Source organism: Anas acuta, chromosome 2, assembly GCF_963932015.1.
Source record: "Anas acuta chromosome 2, bAnaAcu1.1, whole genome shotgun sequence".
In the NCBI taxonomy this organism is placed as follows: domain Eukaryota; kingdom Metazoa; phylum Chordata; class Aves; order Anseriformes; family Anatidae; genus Anas; species Anas acuta.
In genome coordinates, this window is record NC_088980.1 from 109,871,086 (window position 1) to 109,895,243 (window position 24,158).

General features: G+C 39.4%; 1 protein-coding gene across 3 annotated transcripts; it reads right to left on the reverse strand.

The window, feature by feature from the left end:
- Positions 1–257: 257 nt before the first annotated feature.
- Positions 258–24,147, reverse strand: AFG3L2 (AFG3 like matrix AAA peptidase subunit 2). 3 transcript variants are annotated; one of them, XM_068671671.1, is made up of 17 exons: positions 23,927–24,147; positions 20,677–20,776; positions 20,133–20,201; positions 19,034–19,146; positions 17,982–18,134; positions 15,595–15,669; positions 13,868–13,992; positions 11,242–11,515; positions 10,531–10,668; positions 7,741–7,894; positions 7,007–7,114; positions 6,757–6,882; positions 5,628–5,738; positions 4,960–5,075; positions 3,831–4,031; positions 2,092–2,286; positions 258–1,271 (listed from the first exon to the last, which is right to left on the reverse strand). In XM_068671671.1, the coding sequence occupies exons 1-17, from the start codon at positions 24,038–24,040 to the stop codon at positions 1,029–1,031; spliced, it is 2,415 nt and encodes an 804-aa protein (XP_068527772.1). In that variant the 5' UTR covers positions 24,041–24,147; the 3' UTR covers positions 258–1,028. The 3 variants fall into 3 exon arrangements, with proteins under 3 accessions (XP_068527772.1, XP_068527773.1, XP_068527771.1); XM_068671672.1 differs by having other exon boundaries at positions 13,868–13,989; positions 19,034–19,149; XM_068671670.1 differs by having other exon boundaries at positions 19,034–19,149.
- Positions 24,148–24,158: the final 11 nt, after the last annotated feature.

Sequence of the window (24,158 nt, forward strand, 5' to 3'; positions counted from 1 at the left end):
ACAGCCTCAGCATGCAGCAGGTAAACCAGAGGCAATTGCTGTGCTCAGACAACTGTGCTAAACTAGGCAGAGACAATTATTGCCCTTTGGTTCAGCAAACCAATATGACACTCAGTCTGATTTAGTATCTTTGGCTGCTGGTTTTGGTAAATTAGGATAGCAAAATTGTTCTCACAAATAAAGTTTTATGTTCCAGTCATTTTGTACTAAACTGAATTCTGTACCAAGAAATCATCAAAAGAAAAAAAAAAAGAAACTTTGCTCAGAAAAGTACTGATTTTATTGTCTCAAACTGTATTTACACAACACATTCATATGTTCAATATCTTACAGAACTCTGTAAAAAAACCTGACCAGTAAAACTGCAGGAGCCGAACTAAGTTTCAGACTCAAGGACACTGAACCACGAGTACATTTTAAGATATTTAAGCGGGTGTTCAGTTTCACTGTCAACTTACATGGCAGTTCTCTGTAAACAAGTTCTTTTTAAAATCAAAATCAGGGGCGGGGAGAAAAAGGGTCAGATGAAAAAGCTGTTCTTTTCTGCAAAGCTAGCGCTTTCTAAGATCAGACTGTTGGCCAAGTATTCAACAATGCATTTTGTATGATTCTGCTTTGGAAACGAGTCACATACAGGTCTATTTTAGATCAATAATCAAAAATGTTTTTGTTTTTTTTTTTAAATAAGCATACATACATTTGAAAAAAAAGAGACCAGTGCCACAAAGTTTGTGCATGAATCTGAACTGTTTCTGTGTTTGAGAGGTTCAGTTCTGGCATTCCACTGCAGCTCAAATCCAATGCATGTTTCTTCAGCTGACAAATGAAGGATGATCATCTTTTACCAGTGAACTGATGATATCACATATGTAAGCCGGGAGCAGAACATCCTTGTCTCATCACCAGGCACCACTCTTCCAGCCATCCCTAATACAGTTTGGTTGAATAAATATTTGTTTTGGAAGTACAAACTAGGTGAGTTTCTTTCTCTTTCAGAGTGCAAGTCAGCCTCGCCGAACACGTTGCAGTTAAAAGGGCATCCCTCCGGTGATCTGCCTAGCGACCTGTTCATCTGTTGTCTCCTCTTTCTCTTTTTCTCTCTCTTTGTTCCAGTCTTTAAGGCCTTCTGGCAGTGAAGTATCCTCATCCAAGCTTCCTGTACCTTCGACAAATTCTTCGTAAGTGGACTTTTCTGCAAACGGTCTCGGGCCAAGCAGGTCTAGCATATCACTTTTATCCAGCACTTCCTTCTCCAGCAGTCGTAGGGCAACCTGGAAGAGCAGAAAGTTACGTCACACACAAAACACCAGTTGGTTCTCTTCCTTGGAGAGAGCTTAGGGCAGCTTGGGACAAGATTTATCAAAATGAATCTGTGCTGAATGAAGGAACAGGTTGCTCAGGGTTCACTTAATACATAGTTTTTCTCCTCAGGTAGCAAAAATTCCATTAAAAAAGAATCCTACTTAATAGATCTGGCAGAACACCCCTGCTACAGGCCTCTGTTGCAGTTATTGTTACTTCAGAAGGAGTCTTTGGCTGCTGCCAAAAGGTTCCTGATGCAATACATCAACAAGTGTTCTCTCCCTATCAGGCCTGATGGTTTGGCAAGGCTGCTGTTAGGTTATAAGCTACAGAGCACCATAAAAGATCCGTGTGCATAATACTGTGCATGTGTAGTTTGTAACCTTCTTGGGCCAGTGAGCTACTGTTCAGCAGAAACAATATTCAGTGATCTTTTTCAGGATGGTGACCAGGATGGGTTATGTCGTGGGTGGTGGTTGGTTTTGGCTTGTTTTCTCCCTTCACACTGGCCTCATACATTTCCTGACACCTACTTTAGTAGATGGACTCTTCTCTCCAACTTTGCAAATGAGTATTTACCATAGTGGTGAAGGGATGTTAAACAAAACATCCGTTAGAACCCTGGGGTGTTCCAACACAAAGATTTTTATTCACTTAAATCTTGTGGCACACTCTAAAAGTTATATTGAATAATTTTCAAGGAAATTGTCTTATACACACACATTATTTTTAATCTATTCAGTTCAATTCAAATACTGCCTAACCAGCTGAAAATACTGTAATGCTTACCTTCTCTACTTCTGCTTTCTTCTCAGTCAGAAGGGTTAATGTCCGGTCGTACGCAATGTTAATAAGCGACCGAACTTCTTCATCTATCAATCTGGCAGTTGCCTCGCTGTAAGGTTTCTCTAATACCATGTCTCCTTGACGGGGGAGATCAAAGGAAATCTGCCCGACTTTTTCATTCATCCCAAACTGGACAATCTGCAAACAAACAGAGGGGAGATGGTGAGACTTCAGGGTACGTTGACATAAATCTGGTAGACAGAACTGAAGCAAGGAAGGCATTTTACTATGACCCAACCTTTTCCTCTAGAGCCAATCCTCCTCTGAGAGCTCCAGCCTACCTAAGCTTAAGTTCCTTAGTTAACCTTCACTTATTCCTTGTTAATGATTAAAACTGAAGCATCCAAATACCATCATTTGGAGGTGGTTACTCTCGTGATGTACATAATGCTTTCCTGTTTAAATACTAAGAGATTAGAGAAAAACATTTCAACCTTCCTTAAGCTAACTCTTTTCCTTTACCAGAAATTCAGTTTAAGGACGAAAGTATAGGGTCTCAAAGATATTGTTCTATCACATGCTGTATTTTACTCCAACCACACCCTACAAAGGGGACATAAATCTCATCTTGCTTTACTCATTAATGAGCATCAGCTCCTCAGGCTGCCAAATATAGGCATTTTGCATTTTACTCCAGCAGAGGCAGAAATATACATTCACACTACTATTTACAGGTTCACTCCATCACCACTGTCAATTTGAAGGTTACTAAAGCAATACTCTACTGCTCAGCCTTGCAAGATGAAAATCGGTGTGACAAACAGTATTCAGAACTGAGAAAGCTTTCAGCACTAGAAAGAAGCATCTTAACCTGCTTCCTAAAGATATGTTCAAAACCTTAAGTCCCTAGATCTCTCTGGAGACAACGTCTGCTTATTATGAAAAGCAATTTATACATACTGAACATTTTCTATTTAGAATTGACCAAGAGGCACTGAAGGCCAGATAAACATTAGCATTACCAAAGATTTCACTACACATTTAATGTTCAGAACTGGGAAAGCAAGGAGTTTGCCAGAGACCAGCAAGCGGTTACAGCAGGAGGTGGACAGCAGGGGGAACATGACATGTGAGGGAAAAGTACTCCAACATATTTCCCTTGCTCACCTCATAAGCATCTTATAAAATGGCAGCTTTTATGTTGATGCAGGAAATGGAATAAACATCTAGTACATAGCTACAATTAGATGAGTCACTACATTGATAAGATTTCAAATTGCTCACCTATGCTAGTTAATATGGTACAAACTAGTGCCTTCATTGACAGCAAACAGTGCTTAAATACAAGGTTTTCTGGATTTAGTTACACATGCAAACTTAAATTGTGTTTTCAAACAGTGCAATTCTAGAAGTAGCATCAGAGGATCAGATCTGTGCCTAAATTTGATATTGAAAGCATGCATTTTCCATGTGTATTTGAACACAACCACAGCATGCGTGTTCCTGCAGGTGGATGCACGACAGTGTTCAAAGCCCATTACACAGACTGTTGCTGTAAGACTACCCTAAGACTCTGGAATCATCAGCGTCTCTATACAACAGCATAACATTTAGTCATACAATCTTTTATTGAGTCAGCTTTCAAGGGACATACCTGATTAAATCACATCCTTTAAAAACATTAACGTTGAACAGTAGAAATAGAAACCTGTAAGGAGGAGGAGTATTACTTAAGCACGTACCTGAGCATACGCACTCTGTGTCACCTTCTTCAAGTCATCTTGGGCACCAGTGGTAATTCTTCCAAAGAAGATTTGCTCAGATACACGTCCTCCCAGAGTCATGCACATTCTGTCAAGTAGCTGCTCTTTGGTATAAAGATACTGTTCTTTTGGTAAATACTGAGCGTAGCCCAGCCCTTTACCACGTGGGATAATAGATACCTGCAATCAAAATTAACAGCATGATAAAACTGAACAGTGTGGAAAAACAAGGTATTTGCTGGTTTGACTTAATTATTGAATACCACAACCTATACCATACTCACCCTTGAAGTTTAATTCAGACATTATCTCCGTTTACATTTTTGCCCTCATTGTGATTTATCCTTAAAAGCCCTGGCTAGCTCTAAACTGGGATAACAACTACTAGAATATCTGGAAAAGAAAGGTAAGACCACTGTAATATCTTTTCCAAAGATTGCATGGCATTTTAAAATCTGATAATTTAAAGCTTTTAGTTACATACTGGCCTGTAAGTATTTCCATAGCAGACACCCCATTTCTGTACCTCTAATATTCTGAGCAGGTGGTTTCCATGTTCACTACAGCCCTTCCAGCACAAAACCGTACTAGACAAATTTTAAGCTTGAAAGCCAGACAACATTAAGAACACAGCCAAGGAAAAACTATGGGTATCACAGCAAGTCTGGCTGCCTTTTCTTTATCTTCAACTCGTCAAGCTGTGCATCCAAATTTAAATCAGCTTCTGGATGATCATTTCTGTAGTTGTATTACTGAGGCGGCATGCACCTGCATAATCTCGTAAGATTAATTTAAACATCTGACCTGGACTAAAAGCCCCAGAGAAAAAACAGCTATCAAATCAGGCAGTCTCAGGGGAAGATCATGTCCCTTTCACTTGCAAGAGTTGTTCATACTACAAACCCCGTAACACCCTACCAGTCAGAAAACAGTTAAGAAAGCTACAAGAAGCGAACCAAAACAGATGCTAACATTGACACACTTTCAAGGTCTTTTGCAAGATTACATATTTTGATAACCTTCCAACATTAGGGAAAACAAACAAACAGGACAAAGAGATGCTGTCCATGCTACTTTTAAATTACCAGTTCATATTAACTTCCTTTACCTTTAGGAGTGGGTCAGCATGTTCCAAAAACCATCCTGCAACTGCATGCCCTGCCTCATGATATGCTACAGTCTTTTTCTCCTCTGGTTGCAGTACTTGTGTTTTCTTTTCCAAACCTTTACAAAATAAATTTGATTAATAGTTTCAGACATACTTTTCTCTACCGAATCCCTTATTTACTTAGAAATGCAGTGAGCGATACTTAGACGCCATGTACCCAATCTATAGGAAAAGTTAAACAAAAAACTTGCAGCTTCTAGATATTATCTTTCGCGTTTTATAGTAACCTTGTCTTTGATTAGATTTTCTAGTTTTCAAGCGTAAGTTCTTAAGAATATTCAAATGTTCATATAAACATTTGCTCTTTAAAAATCAAATAATCTTCTAGACTATTAAGGCTAGAAGCAGTTAAAAGCATTGCTAAATCCAAACAGCTATTTTTCCTGGAAAGAATTTGGAAAAAATTAGAAAGTGCCCTGATGAAATTTGCATCTCTGCTCCTTCTTCATTTCAGAAGTCAGCAAAACAGACCAGCAACTTACTTGCTAAATCCCATGTGCGTTTAGGGGGAAAAGAATACAGTCCTTAAGAACAGAAAATTCAAAGCATGGCTTTGAATTTGAAACAAAACATTTCTTGATAAAATGACTGATGAAATTCACACCTACCTCCAATAACTCTTTCAATTGCTTGCTCAAAATGCTTTTGGTTTATAGCATCTGAGAGATGCCTTGCAGCAATTAAAGCAGCTTCGTTACAAACATTAGCAATATCAGCACCTAAAGACAGAGAAGGCATGAATTACTGATCATTTTCAAAAGTTTTCTCTCAGTCTAGCATAATCTTGCCTAGGATTAGATTTTTACAGATCCTCATACAGCTTAAAACTAAAAGGTAATGCACCCTGAAATAATTCATTATGTATATGATAATTTTGTGACACGGACTTCAATACATTCACCATGGTTCTCTGCTTTAGAATTTATCTCTTAGGTAAAGAATTGATCTCATGACTGGTGAGGTACTTCTTTGATTATTTAGGAGAATAATTTTCCTTCATTATGGATCCAGTGTAGCTCAGGTCTTGATGAGAAAGGATTCCTTCTGGGGACACTACTGGCTTCAAGCCATCACACTTCTCTTTAACATTATTTACGGCAATACTATTGAGATAGCTTGGTTTCAAAACAAGTGAAAAACCACATCGGTGCGGTTGCCAAAGATATTGACAATCAGATGCTAGGAAAAAAGTTTTATTAAAGACCACAAAAAGAGTGAAAAATTCAACTGTCAGTCACCGCAGATATTAAATAGATTAAACCACAAGCCAATAATGAAAGCTCGCACACCCATCCCTAATTCAGCACACAGTTACAGTACATTTTTCAGCGAGAAGATTCTACATCCAGAAACTGAAACTTCCCCCAGGGAATGTGCACTGAGACTCCAAAAACCAAACCCTTCTGTAAGTAATGTTCAAAAAACCGAACATGTTAAAAGGAAAAACATGCATACCAGTGTTAGCAGTGAGAAATTTCTGGGATGTTTTTGCTGAAGAGAGAAGAAACTGCCATTTCATGTCACCCTGACTGAGGGAGACAAACTTAAAACTCTCAGAAGTCTCTGAGCTGATCAAACAGGCAAAGGGTATTTCACACTGTACCAGCAAACAAAAGGAAAATAAGAGAACCAGCCAGATAAGATCAAATGCAAGAAAAAAACCAAAATAATATGGAAAAAAAATAGCATATGCTTATGTAGTAAATGCAAAGAATAGTGGATTTAAGAATTGCTTACCAGAAAATCCAGGCGTCAACGACGCGAGTTTTCTTGCTAGGTTATCTTTATTTAAGACGGTGTCTAGTTTCAGAGGTCTAAGGTGAACTTTGAAAATAGATGCTCTTCCTTTTATATCAGGGGGGCCTTTAACATTAAAGAAATAAACATTTTGACTTTTCACATATAACTGAATGTGTGCAAGGAATATACGTATCCATATGTAAATAGCTACCCAAGCAGAAGCATCCACTGATGCAAATACACTTACCAATGTAGATCTGCCTGTCAAAGCGTCCTGGCCTCATTAGAGCAGGGTCTAAAATATCCGGCCTGTTGGTGCCTGCCAAAATTACTACATTTGTGGTTGTATTAAATCCTGTTGAAGAAATACAATGAAAAAATGTGTAAAGAACTTTCAAGAATAAAAGAATAGAAATAAACTGTCAACTTCACAGGGCCACAGAAGAACTAACACTTCAAAGAAGTGATCTTAAATCTGCAAATACTTCCTTTCCTTACAGTATTGTCCATAACAAGCAAAACTGGCCTTGGGCTTTGCAAAGCACTATACAAAAGCCTCATCTATTGTTCCATTTGAAGACAAAATAAGTGCTGAGTAAACTGCAGAACAAGCATGGGTGGTGTCTCTGGGGGGTATGTGTCTTTTTTCTAAACAAATTTTAGCAATTATCAGGCTGCAACAAAATAATTCACCACTATTCATTCAAAGAAGCAAGCATTATTCATTTTAGGAAACATTTGCTTCCTAATACAAACACAATTTGTATTTAAATTGAACCCAACTGTTGGTTAACAGGTCTGAAAAGCCTATCAGTTCTTTCATTTATCGGTTTCTCCCTCTGCTGTCACCTGCACACTGACGCCGTGCATCTCAAACTACAAACGTTAATGTAATGGTCAATGCAGTCAGTACTTAAGGCTATAAGGAGCTATGATTAGATCCCTGCTGCTATAATGTAATATTAGAAACTCTGCACTTACCATCCATTTCTACCAGGAGCTGATTTAGCGTGTTCTCTTGTTCACTTTGTCCTCCGAAGTTTCCCCTTCCTCTCTTCCTTCCTACTGCATCTATTTCATCAATGAAGAGAATGCACGGGGCATTTTTACGAGCAAGAGCAAATAAGTCTCGGACCTTAACAGGAGAACAGAACAAGCATCAGCTAAGTTAGCAATTGGTCAAAAATGGGTCTGGAGCAGGGGCACGTACATCACTAACAATATCACTGTGGTTGACTGTGGCTGTTAATAAGTTTTCCAAATCCCCCAGCCAGCTCTCAATGCAACAGGAAGTTATACTCCAGCTGTTACTCAGTAAGAATCATTAATGTGGAAGCCCTTTGATAGACAAATCCTTTCTCAATCTATAAATTAAGAATATAAATTAAATAAATTAAAAGCCTTAAGAAATAACCATTTTCCCTGAATAATTACATCTTATGTAGATGTAATTACCACATCTTCTCTTGAAGATGTAATTATTAGAGTTGATTACATCAACACTAAAGGCCTACAAACTTCTACGATTTAAAGCAAGATTACTCTTAAGTCCTTCTTTAATGAAAAATCCTACACGGAGAAATGAAATGAAAATAAGCACGCTACAACACAAATGTTCTTTATATCCAGGAAGAAAAATATCTTAAGTTTTCCTGCAGTTACAACAGAGAGATGTAGCTCCTACAGTGAAACTAAGGCTTATTTACAAGCACTTACCATTATACTCTAACAATATGCAGTTATAAATATTGACTCTTAGCCATCCTGTCTCTCCATTACATGGGCTAGGAAAACTGAATTCACCTCCAAACATTTATTCTGAAGTTAAATTAACTTCTTCTAGAAGAATTCTGAAAAAAATGGCTAAGTCATGCGAAAAATCTAAAATCTGAAAGCCCGATTTTTTTTCCAGATGAGATATTGCCTATCAAACCCTAGTGTAATAGTTATGTCACAAATGTGATTGGCTTTAAGATGCAACATTACAATATTCCATTCGGAAACGTATCAGAAGGACTCCATTAAAACCAGTTCAGCAAGTCACCAAGTCCTACAACTGAGGGATCTAACTGGCACAAACAGGAAATGAAAAATGATGGATGAACTTTGAGCTGAGTGAGACTTATATGCAGCTCAGAGCTTGGTACACTACAGAAGACTTCCCTGAAGACATACAGAGCACATTAGATGTGACATGATATAAATTTTGGACAGGATGCTGTACCATGGAAAGTCATTCTGATTTGTAACTGGAGTTTGAAGAAAAAAAACAAGTACAACAAACAGAAGCATGGAGAAATGTGATAGACAAGGGAAGTGTCAGATGCTCAAGGTAAACTCCTATCTTTTAGTCTGAGAGATCCAGGCAAACTCTTTCTTGGAAACTCTGTACCTACCGGTGGTGTGTCCAAAACCATTCCCTTTTCTCTTTACAGAAGACCCACAAGTACCTGCCTTCAATTACCTTTTTCCACCTGTATTACTGGGAGAAGTCCCTGAAAAGATTATCAGAAGAGACCTAGGCAAGCAAGAAGTATTTGCACACACAGCTCTGACAAACAGGAACAAATCTTGGAAAAGTTTAACTGCTAGCTTTTAAGTCCAGCCATATGCAAACTGTAGTTTTTCCAAGGCTTTACAGTACTTAGAATGAGTTTCCCAGTGATTTTTCACAGGACAAACACTGCATGTATCTGGTAAAAGTCACTCCCTATATATTTCAAATTCAAATCAAGATTCTAGAGCATTTCCACATCATGCTAGAGGAATTAGTTTTTAAACAGAAGTGAAAAATGGGTAAGCTTCTTTACTTCTATTCTTAGAACTTGTAGCAAAGTAATTTTAACTCAACTTTTCCAAAAGAACATCAGCTTGAAAATATACTTTCTGAAGCTTAAGACCAGAGGTTGGAATTTAGTGAAGGTAAGAGCTGTTGGAAATGAGGTGTAATTTTGGACATTACGAGGAAACTTACTTTGCGGTGTTTGTTACCAGCCTCACAAAATATTTTCATATTTCAATGAATAATTAATGAATATTTTATGAATTATGAATATTACGAATATTTTTTAATCAGGCAGATATAAGTGTTCCTTCTTCCTAGGCACAAATAGATATAAAACTGAATGTCTGAAGTGTAGTAGTAAAAAAAAAAAAAAAAAGAGATGTACTGGAACAGAGTTAATACCTTTTACTTGAAATAGCTCATTAATAAAATAAAAATTATTGCTAAAGAGTATCTGTCTGTCTTACACTTTTGTTATTTAAATCACCTGATCTCCAGAAATTAAATCATCAGCCTCATGCTCCTTGGACTCCTATTTCAACCAGAAGCTCATTTGTGTGTCCCAGACAACTATATTTAAGAGTTTGACCCTACAAAGAAAACAAAGTTCTTCAGAGAAATATGAATGATTTAGAGTGGGAGATATTCCCACAGCAGTGGTCAAATGAGCTACCTATTTCTGACCCAGCTGGTATGTTCAGATTGGAGCAGAGCTTGAAGAGAGTTCTGCTCTGTTTATTTGTATGTTTTTTTGTTTCTAATTTCTACAACCAGATATTGAAGCGGGTTAGCTCCTTTTATGAAAGGCACATCTAAGATCCTTGTGTTTAAGCAAGCATCTGGCATCACTGATAATCTGCATAGATGAAGTAACTTAAAGCTATGAATGTTTAATTATAGCTTGAAGCTATAATTAAGCAGCCTACCAAATTTGACAGCATCCTTTCAACAACCAACACAAATAAACAGCAAGGCCAAAGACTTACTCGAGCTGGACCGACACCAACAAACATCTCTAAGAACTCAGAGCCGTTGACTGTGATAAAAGGTACATTAGCTTCTCCAGCTGTAGCTTTAGCTAGAAGTGTTTTCCCAGTACCTGGAGGACCGGTCAGGATTGCCCCCTGCAAGAGAAACAGGTATTTTCCTCAAGAAGAAAATAATATAACCCTATGAAACGTCCTACTTAAAGATCTTCTACACGTTACGATGTCGAGTCCACTGGCTTTTCTTCTATCACAGTTAAAATTGCACGAGAAAATAAACTGAAGCTTAATCTGTCATTTAAACCAGCAAAAGGAAAAAAATTAGATACAACACAGCCACATTGTCTTAGAATTATGGCAACAGTGATTTCTTCATCTAACACTGAAAAAAAACACAAACAGCCTGTCACCAGTTGGGCTGCCACTACAACACAACCAAAAAATGACAGGCAATTCTATAACCATCACATACAGCGATGGTACACATGCATGCCATGTGTCATTTCTGACTCATGCAAACAGATAAAGTACTCTATGAGAAATCTTCTGGCATTATAGCTATGCTGTTGGCCCTTAATGCCTCTTTACTTTTTTCTAATTGTGAGAAGATGCTGGGCAGCACTGCCTACATAAACATTCACAGTCCAATTCAAAATACCAAGGACTACCAAAAGAATCAAGTCATCATCTGTTAAGTCATCACTCGGTTACCTTTGGAATTTTTGCTCCCAGATCCTCATATTGCTTGGGATTTTTCAGAAAGTTAACGAACTCCATTATCTCTAGTTTGGCCTCCTCACAGCCAGCTACATCTTTGAATTTAACATCTATTTCATCCTTAAGGACTTTGGCTGTGGTTTCACCCACGCTGAAAAGTCCACCCATTCCACGCCCTGCTCGACCTAGGCCTGCAGGACCTCTTCTTAATGTGTACAGTAAAGACCCGATAATAAGGATCGTAGGCAGCAAACTCAGGAGAAATGATCTATGAAGAAAAACAAAACAAAGGAGAAAACCACATAGATTATAAAAACCCATGACTGGACATCACATGTACGAAACACTGGTTCCACGATAAGCAACCCTGAACAAATTCAGCACCAATACTCTAAGAACTTGCTAACATCTTGTAAACATTACAAGTTATGCACATTGGGGAATAAACAAAAATGTGAGAACAAAGAAGATTCTGAACTACAGAAGTTAAACTAGCCAAAAAATAATTATAATTCTTATAATTAAAAGAACTGGAATTAATTTTTCATTGCCCATCCTCATTAGCCCATGACCATAGGAAAATGAAAATTAATAGTCTTAGAGAGAAACACATCCCTACTCTCAGTGCTTCACAAGTGACAGTTTGGGGTTTTGTTGTTTGTTTTTAAAGCAAGCATGACATCAAGTGACAGTGAGATGTTTACAGAGGAAAACTGCATTACCTAGTAAACAAAAGTAGCTCATTTTTCTTGCCCTTTAAAGCTAAATTCACAGGACTAGAATTGTGATAAAGTAACCATTTGTATAAGTTGTATTGGGTAACACATAATCAGTATGTGCTGCCCCTTCAAGCAGAAGTTTCTCTCATATATGTAACCCATTCCCGTTCCCCTTAGGTCTTTCTCTTTTTTTCCTCCTCTGGTAAGAACAGCTCACAAGATGCTCTGTCAACTCTCAGCAATAAGAAAATACTGAACTGAGGCACGAGCACAGGTTACCAGAATAATTCCAAGCTCTACTGATATTCCAGACTCCTGGGATGAAAAGGAAAAGCTGGACTTTTCATCACCCTATGGTATCTAGAAGATTCCAAATCTGTTATACATCTGCTGCTCTCTCCTGTTTCCTGTGGCATTGCTGGGGCAAAGCAAGAAGTGGCAGGCAACTGTATCCTCTGAAGCACAGACTCTGAGGAGTAGAAGGCCAGAGAGACCATGACCAGAAAAAAGAATTTAGTGAGCAATTTGTATGAGGATGAAGATGACACAGAACTGACACGCTTTTTCCAGTCTACTGTGAGAAGCCTCAGGCTGATGTGCAGCCTCTTCACACAAGCACAGTACTGCCCTGGCCACTCTTTTTTTCCAGATTTCTTTAAGCAACAACTTAACAGGTTTATGAGTGCACTTAAGAGCACACCCCACTAGAGAGGAACACAGAAGTAAGGCAGAGAGCTTGTAGCAGAACAGGGAACAGAAATCCTCTGTGAAGTCCCAGGATGGTCCAGAGTTAAGTGTACTATTTTTCCTGTTGCCACAAACACGCAACAGTTTCGTAAAACATGTTGCAGAAATAAACCAAACTTTCCCCTCCCTTCCCCAAAATTGAAAAAAACCCATACCACTATATCAAGAATGAAAACACAGTCAGCAAACAACCATTTATCACCAGTAAACTCAGAATGGCTGAGGTCAGCGGGGACCTCTGGAGGTCACCTGGTCCAAGCCCCTGCTCAAGCAGGGCCACCCAGAGCAGGTTATCCAGGAGCAGGTCCAGTAGAGCTACTATATCCAAAGCTGAATTTTCTGATGGGACAGACCTATTTCATAGACATGAGCAGGATTTGTTTTTAACATGTTGACTCAGATGAAAAGGAAAATAATTCTTGGGATTAAAGACAAGGCTTCTAAGCCATTCAGAAAACCACATCAGAGACTTCTAGTCTCTGCTAAAGCCCAAGTCAATAAACCCCATCAACAGAAGACCAATTCAAAGAACACAAATCTAATATTGGAGCAGTTATTCCCTACCAGTGTAGCAACAATGCCATAAATCAGACGTTAGTACTATTTTGCGTATGCAATTTTGGTGATTAAAAGCATGATACATCTTCAAGTTCCTGCTAACAAGCACAATAATGTGATTTCCTTAATCACCAATATCTTGCCTTTTTGCAAGGCCAGAGAATTTGGATTCTGTTGAATTTACAGGCAGAAAGCTGTCCATCTTCTAACTTGGTCGATATACTGTAGTTCTATGCCATGTTTTGTCCACTCTAAAATCTAAATGAGCACCCTCCGTGAAGCCTTACTGCTGTGCTTTGCTGACTCTTGCTCTTGTCCAAGTCATGTGAAGGAAGAGCTTAAAAGGAAGGGTTAATTGTGAACAGAAATATTTACGGACTAAGATTTCTACATCGATAAGGTACTGAGAACAGGTCCTCTTACATCTGATGTTCAGAAACAAACCCAAGATTATTGTTCTGATAATACTGCCACCCAGTGTAGCATAAAGTGCATGTCTTCTAACTCCACTTTTCCACTGTAAAGATAACAATTTCTTATCAAGACACCATGATACTTTTAAAAAATAAAACAACTAAAAAAAAACAGTTTCTTACCCATCGCTCTCTGTTGAGTAGACTACAGGTAACCTGTTCTCCACTTCTATTCCCAGGTCCTGCTGCACAGTTTCCAGATTCCGTTCAAAAGTGTCCACACTGCCGATATTAAACCAGACATACTGCTACAAGAAAAAAAGCAGAGATCACCACAAAATGCCCTATCTTACCTCAGCTTCATCACAAGCCAGCCAACTTCTTCTAACACATACACAAGCAAACCTCAGAACGTATTCAGATCAAAGATATCATTTTAAGTCGCCTTGTAAAGCATGCAACTGATGCAAGATAAATCCTAACAAATCTAAGGCAATATCAGCCCGAATCTGTCACTGCTTCTGTAGAAACCATATACCCAACAGATTTTTTTTATGCACTTTAAGCAGACTGAAATCCTGGCATTTCCTCCATGAAAAAAGGGAGGGAGAGATGTTTAGAAGATAATTGATAAATGGATTAAATAGAAGGGAGCTATACAGTCAGAACAATACAGAGCACTGGACCAGCACACACAGTGGTCACACAACCTACAATTTCACCGGGTCTCAGCCTTCCTGGTTGAGAAAGGCAATTCTCTATTTTTGGAGTCCATATTAACTTTCAAGTTAGCTGTCTTCACACAAAAGATAGCATGAGCTTGTATCATATATATATACACCTGAAAAATACTCCAGGCTACTTTCTAGCAGTGTTGAGACCCAGACAGTTTCAAAAGAATCTCCCCTTTTGCACCGTGACCTGCCTGACTTGCCTCGATTTACTCTAACATTGGAGAAAAAAAAAGTAATCCTAAGCATTATTTGATTGAGAAACTAAGGCAACTTATGGTATGTGGGCTAAAGAGTAGGTGTATAAATAAGTCACACTGAAACCCACGGATGAAGTAATTGCTGCAGATTTCACTCTACCCTGGAGGGACTTGCAGACCTTATTTCAGAAAGTCAACAAAAACTCCAAAACTGAAACAACCAACCAACCCACCACCCAGGAAGATGCAACTGGATAAAGCTTCTTTAAACCATGAAACACAGTAAGAAAGAAATGGCATCCACCTGTATATTAAACAGGTCTGAAGCTGGCAGAGACTGTGCACGAAATCAGTTTCCATATTTATGTATATGAGCTTTATTATTATTTTTTTCCCCAATAGGTCTCTGCCTCTGAGTATTCCTATTTGGAAAACTTTCATCTTCATCAGTCTGTATTACCTTACTGTGTTACCGGGAAACACACTCCCTGAAATAAGTACTCTGCTCGAGAATAAGAGCCCTTAGCTTAATTTTAAAGACTATAGTATCAAATGGCAACAAAGTTAAAAGTCTGCTTGTTTATCAAGTAACTGGCTAAAAGTTTCTGATTTTTCTGGGACAGAAAAGATCCAAAAGAATGTATGTTTAAGGCTGGGACTTCCCGGAGCAGATGGAAAACAGCAGTTAGCAATTCAAAGCTTTCAACAATCTCTCATTCTTCCTGTTTGCATATTTGTATTAAGAGCGTGGTGCTGGATAGGAAGTACTTGGCATAGTTTAAGATATTTGTGGCAAAACATAATCAATACAGTAAAGCCACAAACTCACACTGTGTGTGTGATAATGTAGCAAAAAGGCAAACAACATGTTTTCCATTAAAAGAGTATCAATGCTCTTAAGTTTTCTGCATCAAGCTTTATCTAAAAAGATCACTTTGCTGTTTTAATACATATACATGAGACATTATTAAGTGTTTACCCATTCATGAGGAGACTTTCCCAAAACAAAGATCACTCTAACAAAGCGCTTGTTCACCACTTCAAGTCTGTCCACCTGCGGGATGAAAAGGAGAAAACTCGTTATGTGTTTGAATATACGACCACTATACTTTCACCACAGCTAACAGAGCTACATATGCCAGGTATGTTCTTCTGTTTTCCAGTAAGAATAAAATCCACATTATAGATCAGGATGGTTCCACGATCTGTAGTTTGCATTCTGCAAAGTGTCAAGTTTTTTCTTTATAAGATAAGTTTACTATTAAGGAAAAAAAAATCTTATAATAAACTTAAATAAAGTTCCAAAGTATACTGAATTGTTTCAGACACACGTACAAAGTTTTACACACTGTCACATGTTTTTGCTTGGTAGCTTATAAACAGCTCTGTTTTAAAAATCTCAAACTAGACTCAATTTTAATCATGAGCTGACATAGCAAAACCTCCCTTCCAGCCCAAACTTACGTACTAGGAACGCTGTTCACCAGGTTCATTTTCACTTAACTTCTTTCAATGACAATTCAATTGAATTTCATTAATTCCAACATAAGGAAGCTAGTACATAGTTAATAAATTAGATGGAAATGACAACCTCATAGTTTTTTTTTTATTATTATTATTTTTTAAAAAGAGCACAAAAAGCCACACACCTTGGCTCAAATCAGAGGTGCAATACAATAGTTAAACAATATTTAACTATTTCCATGTATTTCCATACAAAAACATTAAGCTTTCTTTTTTGGATGGAAAAGAGCTCAAATGATTAGCTTCTTGAACTTGACAGGATCTCTTCAGAAGTCAGTTAAAGCTTACCATTGCTAGTGAAAATGAAACAGAAAAAGTTACTTCCATTTCTTTTTCTCCTTTCCATAAAATAACAGCTTTCAGCATTTTTCAAGTTTTTAAAACTAACAATGGTTCTATAAGTAGGGCCTGAGCTGTATGCAGGTTAGAAAGGCTTCCCTGAACTCACTACACGTGGCCATTTGTGGCAGAAGTGACGCAAAACACAAGCTAAGAAGCCACTCTAGATCTAGCCTGCCTTCCCACAGGACTACTTGAACATCTTTGCTTTGAAAAACCACGTCACCTGAGTATTGCTGATGTCTTCTCTCAATTAACTGGCCACCACCATGGCAGCCCATAGCTCTTGATGGCTACATATTTAGCTTATCGGAATACCCAGACGACATCTTACAAAGGCTCAAGAGACTTGGTTTTATGCAACAGCCCCCTTTCATAATGCTTTTCTGCAACAAGGGTTCAGGCTTCGTTCACTGTTACAGCTAAACTAATATTTACTGAGCGAGTGTCTTAGCTGCTTTACAAGTAAAATCTGTGTGGTTTTCTACCATAAGGCGCACACACAGTTGCCAAGTAAGAACAGAACTACGAGATACAGTCTGGGCAGAAGGGCAGAAGCATAATATGCAATGCAGAGCTGCTCTCTAAGACAAAAAAAAGGTAGGAAACAGCCGGCTTGGTAGTTTATGAAAACAACAAAGGGGTAGGGAGCATGCTGTTAACATGAAATCCTACGTCTGGAACCTAGAGGAGGAAGTAAGTCCGTGTTTTCCCAAGCTGCAGCAGAAGCTACAAATATGGAATTAACACACCCAAGCACTAGTGACTCCTGAAGAGGAAAAGGCCTGTACAAGGCATTCAAATTTCTGAACTTCAGGGCATCACCAACCTATTATTCCAAGTGTGGAAAGCTGCCAAGTTAGACATAGAGATAGGATACTGATGATAAAACTGACTGCTCCAGGAGTAACTTTATGTAAGAGGGAAAGAAGAAATAAAAGGAGAAAGCAAGTGAAGGAGACTATTTTGCAATATGGTTATCCCAGTTCACTGCCCCTGGAAGGGGTTCTTAAAATTCCCACCCCTACCTTTCTGTTAGCACCGCTGTTCTTCAGATGCCCTGGTGAAATGATTTAAGGTAAGGAATTAAACAAGCGGAATTCCACCCCCCAGCCCAGGGATGGGCTAATGGAAGCATTTAGGGATGGGAGTAAGTTTCTTCTGGGAACAGCTGGCATGTCTGCTTAAACCATTGAATCAACTTACACGTACTATAAAATCATCCCCTGAGAGACTGTGGCTACACTGCCTCCTTAAGGCAGCATAAAGATGAGCTACCCAACAAAGCTGCCCTATCCCAAGTTGCCCGTTCCCTTTCTTCCCTTGAAGCCTTCAAAACAGCTACTCAGAACATCAGACAAGGAACTGATTAAGATGAAAATTAAATCCTCTCTCCCTCAAAAGTTACCCCTGAGCTAGTTCTCACTCCACAGCTAATCGAATACAAGCGTAAGTGGGGAAGCAGCGTGCTGACTTGTCATTTTGATTCCCCTAACTACTCACCACTCCTTTAGAAAGGTAGCTATTGACAAAGTCTTTCCAGGTGATTTCTCTCCCAGGAACCCTGAAGAAGAAGTAATAGACAACCATCGTCCAGAAGAAAGAACTTCCCACTACGTACATACGAAACTCCCTGACATCCCAAGGAATGTCACCCTATGGGGAGAAAAAAGAAAGAGTTTTAGAGTCTGTAACACAGTAAGTTCATAACAGACAAGTTCCAGTATCTATTTCTGACTTCTTCTCCTGTCCTCAAGGTTACCACAGAGAATGCAAGGCAAAACTATATTGTATGAACACACTGCAGTAGCTTCAGATACTGAGAAATGACAAAGTTAGTACAAAAAAACATTAAACATTTTACAAAAAGTAACAAATTTTCATCTATGAACTACTCTTTAGAAAAAAATCTTGTCATCTGTTATCTGACCTCTCCCCCCTCCATTTTAACACAATTTTCCCTGTACTCTAGGACTACATGCAAGCCCGACAAAAATAACAGAAGAAACTAAGAGAAAAAAACAGGAGGGATGAAAAAAGTCTGCATACGAAGTAAATTCCAATAAATATTCTCGTGCTGCTAGATGCTATAATCTTTGTGCTACAGCTAAAAACAGTTAATACAAGTTACAAAATTAAACTGATATAAATAAATACTCCATTAATATTACAAGGGCCAACAGGAAACTTATTTAGCTTCTTTACCAAGCATTGTGTAGTCAGCAGAAATTTTCAAATTGACCTTTTGAGACAAAATATGAAACCTTTAAAGGCTCCACTACAAAAATACCGACTCCTAGCAACAATATTCAGATACCTTACCGTTCTGTTAATGTTCACAAACTGATAAAGCAGAGTTGGATGCCTCTGTTAGGTTCATCCAAAACAATTATTTATGTAAGGCACTGAGCGGGGAAGCCACCTAGAGCCAGTTATAACAAAACAGTAGTCACTGGAAGCTTAAGATGAACTTATGGAATCAGAAAAAAAGCCTAAAAAGCACACCAGGTTATACTAAGATAGTACCAAAAAGGAATATATTTTCAAGTCCAGACCTTTTGTAATCTGGTCCACCAGTTAGTGTCTTCTTTCTTGCCACCTTTTTTTCCACCAGTGCCACCTCCTCCACTACTAGTCCCACTAGGCTGTCGAGCACTAGCTTGCTTTGCTTCTAACAGAAAATAAAAGACAAAAAGCACATCTTTGTATCTTATAACAATCTTACACCAGGGCTTTCTTTACTTCATATTAGTTTTAATTTTAAAGAGTTATGCAAAATGAACTAGTTTATAATGCTTCAGTAATTAGAGAACATGGAACTACATTTTTCATAGAAAAACAAATATATAGTCCATTAGTTGGCAGACAGACATCTGTCTCACACAGTAGATGGGTCTGTTAATTGTGTAACTGATGACACTTGGATAAGAATAACTAGAAAAACACCCCAAATACATAAAGAAACATGTTATGGAGACTACCTGAAATATATTTCCACGGCACTAGTATACTGAAGACTATTCTTAAAAATATACATATTCTTAAAAACCGAACAAAACCCCCACATTCTGCAAGCAACACCTCCTCCCAGAATTCACCCCTCCCCTCTGGTCATAATATGCTCCTCTTGAAGTTCGGGGTTTAAGGACATCACAGGTTGGAGTCCTGTTTCATATTTTAGAAACAAGCACAGCATGGTATCAGACCGACACTACTCGTTCCTCTTTCAAGCACCAGGCTACATGGCTGGTCCTTACTAAAGCGCTGGTTCTGGATCCCCACCCAGAATGACAATTCTGGTTATTCCAGACAGCAAAGACCGTACTTCATGTTGCTCTAGGAGAAGCTGAGAACTATAGAGAATATCTGAATACATGACTGTCAGCTAACAGGAGATTGTAAAGCAAGAAGTTAAGGACAAGCACTTAAGCGAAAGAATGAGAGATAAGAATAAGTATTATCCCAGAAGAAATACATGTCGTGAAAGCAAAGTAACATTATAAAAACATTTTGTACTTTTAAACTGATCTGGTATAGAAATATCTTCCCTGAAAAATGAATGAAAAAACGCTAAACCCAAGGATATGCTAAAATCTAATGAATACACATCCTAATAAATGAGTAAAAGAGCTGAAATCAAGCAGCTTTTTGTACCTTTTGTTTCTCCAGCTGCGCCTTTAGTTCCATTACCTTTCTTCCCATTGGGAAAATATTTTTCAAATCCTATCAAGAAAGAGTTAGAAAGCAAGTAACCTTTAGTTTACAATTCTATCATTACACCTCAGTAGTCACAAGCTGAACGTATACTACAAAAAAAGAAGCAAGCAACACAACTACAAAAAATGAACTTATTCTTGCCTTGTTGTTGAAGAGCTCTCCCAGGTTCCCATAAACAAATCTACTACTGATATAAAAAAAATCAGATGTATTTAATAAACTGAAGTTGTCCTTTACACCAGACAGACAAGCATAGTTGAACAGAAAGTTGCATGGCTTAATATTAAGGTGAACAAACTGCAGTCACTCTTTAATAGCTCCTAAAAACGCCATAAAATCAATGCTCCATCTTAAGATTAATGGCTGTTTAATAAGAAAACTTACTGCCCCACAGACAACAAACCTAAATGGTACGCAACCACGCGCAGTCCTCAGCAAGACAGGCTGTTTGCTTCATGCGAGTGATCAAAGTCACCCTCACCTTTGGGAGGCTGAGAGAAGAGCCTTCTGCAAGCAGCAATTACACTCGCCAAGACGGTACTTCTGTCAGTAGTAACACCGCTGGTAACTTCTTCACGGAACTGAAAGATGAAAAATAAATATAAAACAACAAGAAAGTTCAGTGAAGTCTTCAAGCTCTCTAACAGGTACTATAAGGTCTGTTGTAGAGTTTTGGTAAAGAACTGCTGCAGTCCAGAGAGTAAGAGAACAATGAAATAAGGAAAAAGCAATCACATTGATAATCTTTACATTTGCAGAGATTTGTCTCACAAAACAAAAAACACAATACTCTTTAGTAAAACAGAAAAATCAAGCAGGAAATGCCACAAGGTACGAACACGCACACTGATGTACACCTGTACACTGATGCTACAGGAAGTATTTCATAATACCCCCTGAATGCTACTTAAGTGCAATGTTAACTGTGACTGTGCAAACACGACCTACGCAGTACTGGATTATTTTTCATGAAAGAACTGCAGCTTTTTCCAAACAGTTAAGAACACAACTGCTGAATAAGAAAAATCTGCTTGAATCCAAAAGGACACATCAGTCAGTGCTTAGGTCTAGCTAAGAAACCAAGGCATGGAAGGAGTGACACCTCAGAAAGAGGACCTAAGCCCCTGTATAGGTGGAGATCTATTAAAAAACAAAGATATTTGCCATTTAAGTGCAACGAAGAAAAATAAAAGTAAATGACTAATTCTTAAGGAAACTTTAGGCACTGTTACCAAATGTTTTAAAACAGTGAAACCTAATATTATTACAGAGTTCAAACTTCTTTTCTTCTAGGACATACTTCAAATTCCAAAAACAAACACACACTTTATCCCCTTCTTAAGCTTTCCCATCACTTCTAAAAAATTCATATCAAGACTTCCCCAGAGACTGAATCCTCTTATGTCTTCTCATGAAATTAACTTTATTATTGTCTCAGTTTCCTTTTGCCCCAAAGGAACGCTCAGTCCCCTGTTATTTTTGATCAGAAGCGATTTACCTGAGAAATAGTAAAAACCACACACAACAGAGAGAGCAAAGCTCAATGTTAGTATCCCCGTAACTATTTTGTTATATTTCAGTGGCTACAGACAGCACCTGTGAGCTTGCAGGATACTAGCTTACATGCTGAGTCTACCCTAGAGATACGGGCACATCGTAAATTAAATTCTAATTCTCCTGAAGCCTTCTGCCTGGGAGCTTCCCCTTCCATGCCCTGCTAACTGAGGAAATAGCACGGAGTTATTGTGAGCAGTCATCTAGTTCCACCTGCTGGAACCTCGAGGAATGCCAAAACGTCCTTGTTTATTTTGCTCTAGACTGAGGTCAGGGGAATTCTTCAGCCGCTTGGCACAGCCAAGGTGTGTCTTTAAGCAAAGGCTGACACTGGAAATACAAAAGGGTATTTTACTGATCATATAAAGCACGTGCAGTGCAGATAACCCGGAAAACTGCTACTCTAGAGAACAGCCACCAGGGCCAATATGCCATGACCTCCAACAGGAACAATGGCATGCGTGCTTCTTCCTGGGAGAAGCTTTAGGACAAGTGGGATGAAATCTGTGAGGGAAAACAAAAACAGTTTGCCACAGACCAACCCATCTTTAGTTCAAATGCAAACAGGCAGCGAACGCAGCAACTCAAAGATGAAACTTTGAGATGAAACTCAAAGCCATGTCCGCCAATACTGGCTTCTGTTCTACATCACCGGGCTCCTACAACAACAAAAAATTAAGATGTATTTATTCAGCAAACTCAGATTACTTTAATTGGAGTGAAGGTTTCTGAATATTCCTGTTTCTTTAGAAATAAAAGGTAAAGTAACTGCTCATGTTCAAAGGAAAAGTTTAAGTAAGCCAGATCCAACTGCCTGGCTGAGCTAGGCCAGCACAGGTTTGTTACAACATTAAGTTACAGTTTAATCAGGTTTAAAGTGAGAGAGGGAGATGGAGGCAGGCAAAGTAGCAGACATAAGCGTTTCAAAGTTGATTTTGTGAGAAAAGGAAGCAACCAGTTTCACCACACATCCAGCAAATCACCTGACCGAGGCTGGGAGGCACACTTCCATCCTGCCTGCTGACTCACCGAAGTCTACCCCCTGCAAAACGCCCTTTCCTTTCCGCAGCATTCCAGAAACGCAGAAGCTGGTAGCGACACGCTGCACACGTGGGGTTATTGCTCTGACTGGGGAGGTCGCCAACGTGAGAACCTATCGTGTTGACCCTGCTCTAGGACCTCTCCCTGAGCTGGCTGGCACAGCAGTGCCACAGCAGCCTCAGCTGAGAGCAGCACACCCAGTGCCCAAGCGCAGCGCAGGCAAACAGCACAGGCCTGGGCTGGATGCTCAAGTAGCACCGTGGCTCCGTGGGGTGTGTAGCAGGAGACTTTGTGAGCTTCTCCCAGTTGGAGATGGAAGAGCTGTCAAAGCAGAGAGACAGCACATGCAAACACCCTGGTAGTTTGGTATTTCAGACAAACCTTGTGACAGCTGCCTGAAAATGAACGTTTTGTTTTAAATAGAAATTCAAGATAAGCAAGTTTGAAGTATGCCAAAATCAGTTCTACAGCTAAAACACCCCAGAAAATGTTGCTACTCCTGCACATAACAAACACACGGCCTCTACCACCCAAGAAAGGCCTTCTCCACAATTCCAATGTTCAGCGAAGCAAATCTTAAACAGAACTACTGACTGCACACAAACACTGTGATCATCGTCCACGTGTTGTTTCTTGTTTAAATCAGGGACACACTAAGCAAGAACAGAAAATCCACTTTCAGTTGCGTAAGCAAAAGATCAAGAATCCACTAATTCAGAAGAGTTGTGAGTTTACAGCTTTATCCCTAGACAAGGTCCAAGTCAGAATTCTTAAATGGAACAGAAGGTTAAGGGCAAAGTTACCTCTAGTACCCAACAGACTCCAAAATACTACATCAAATTATGTTGCGGAAGGAAAAGAAAGCTGATACAGAGATCTAATTTTAGGTGAGTTACTTATTTTGTTTTGCTAAAAGCTGTTGCTTTTTGTTTAAACCTTTCTTAACAATATATACACCCTTGTTTTGCTCCTCATAGAACCACAGGGCCGTTGAACACCGCAATTCCAGCATTAAAAACAACAAAAGCAGCGACGCGACGATACAACGGCTGCCCAGTCCCAGCCCCAGCCCCAGCCCCAGCCCCAGCCCCACGGCACCCCCCTGCCCTCAGCACCCGGCCCCGCACCCCCCTCACCTGCAGCAGGCCGGGCCTGGCGGCCAGCAGGCCCCTCCCGCACAGCAGCCGGGCCCCGGGCAGCCCCCGGCGGCCGCAACCGCCCCGGGCCAGCAGCAGGTAGCGGTGCGCCATGGCCCCTAACGGCTCCCAACGGCCCTAACGGCTCCTAACGGCCGCCAACCGCCCCCCGGCCCCTCCGCCGCCGCCACAGCCGCCGCCTCAGCCCCGCCCCCCCCCTCAGCGCGCGACG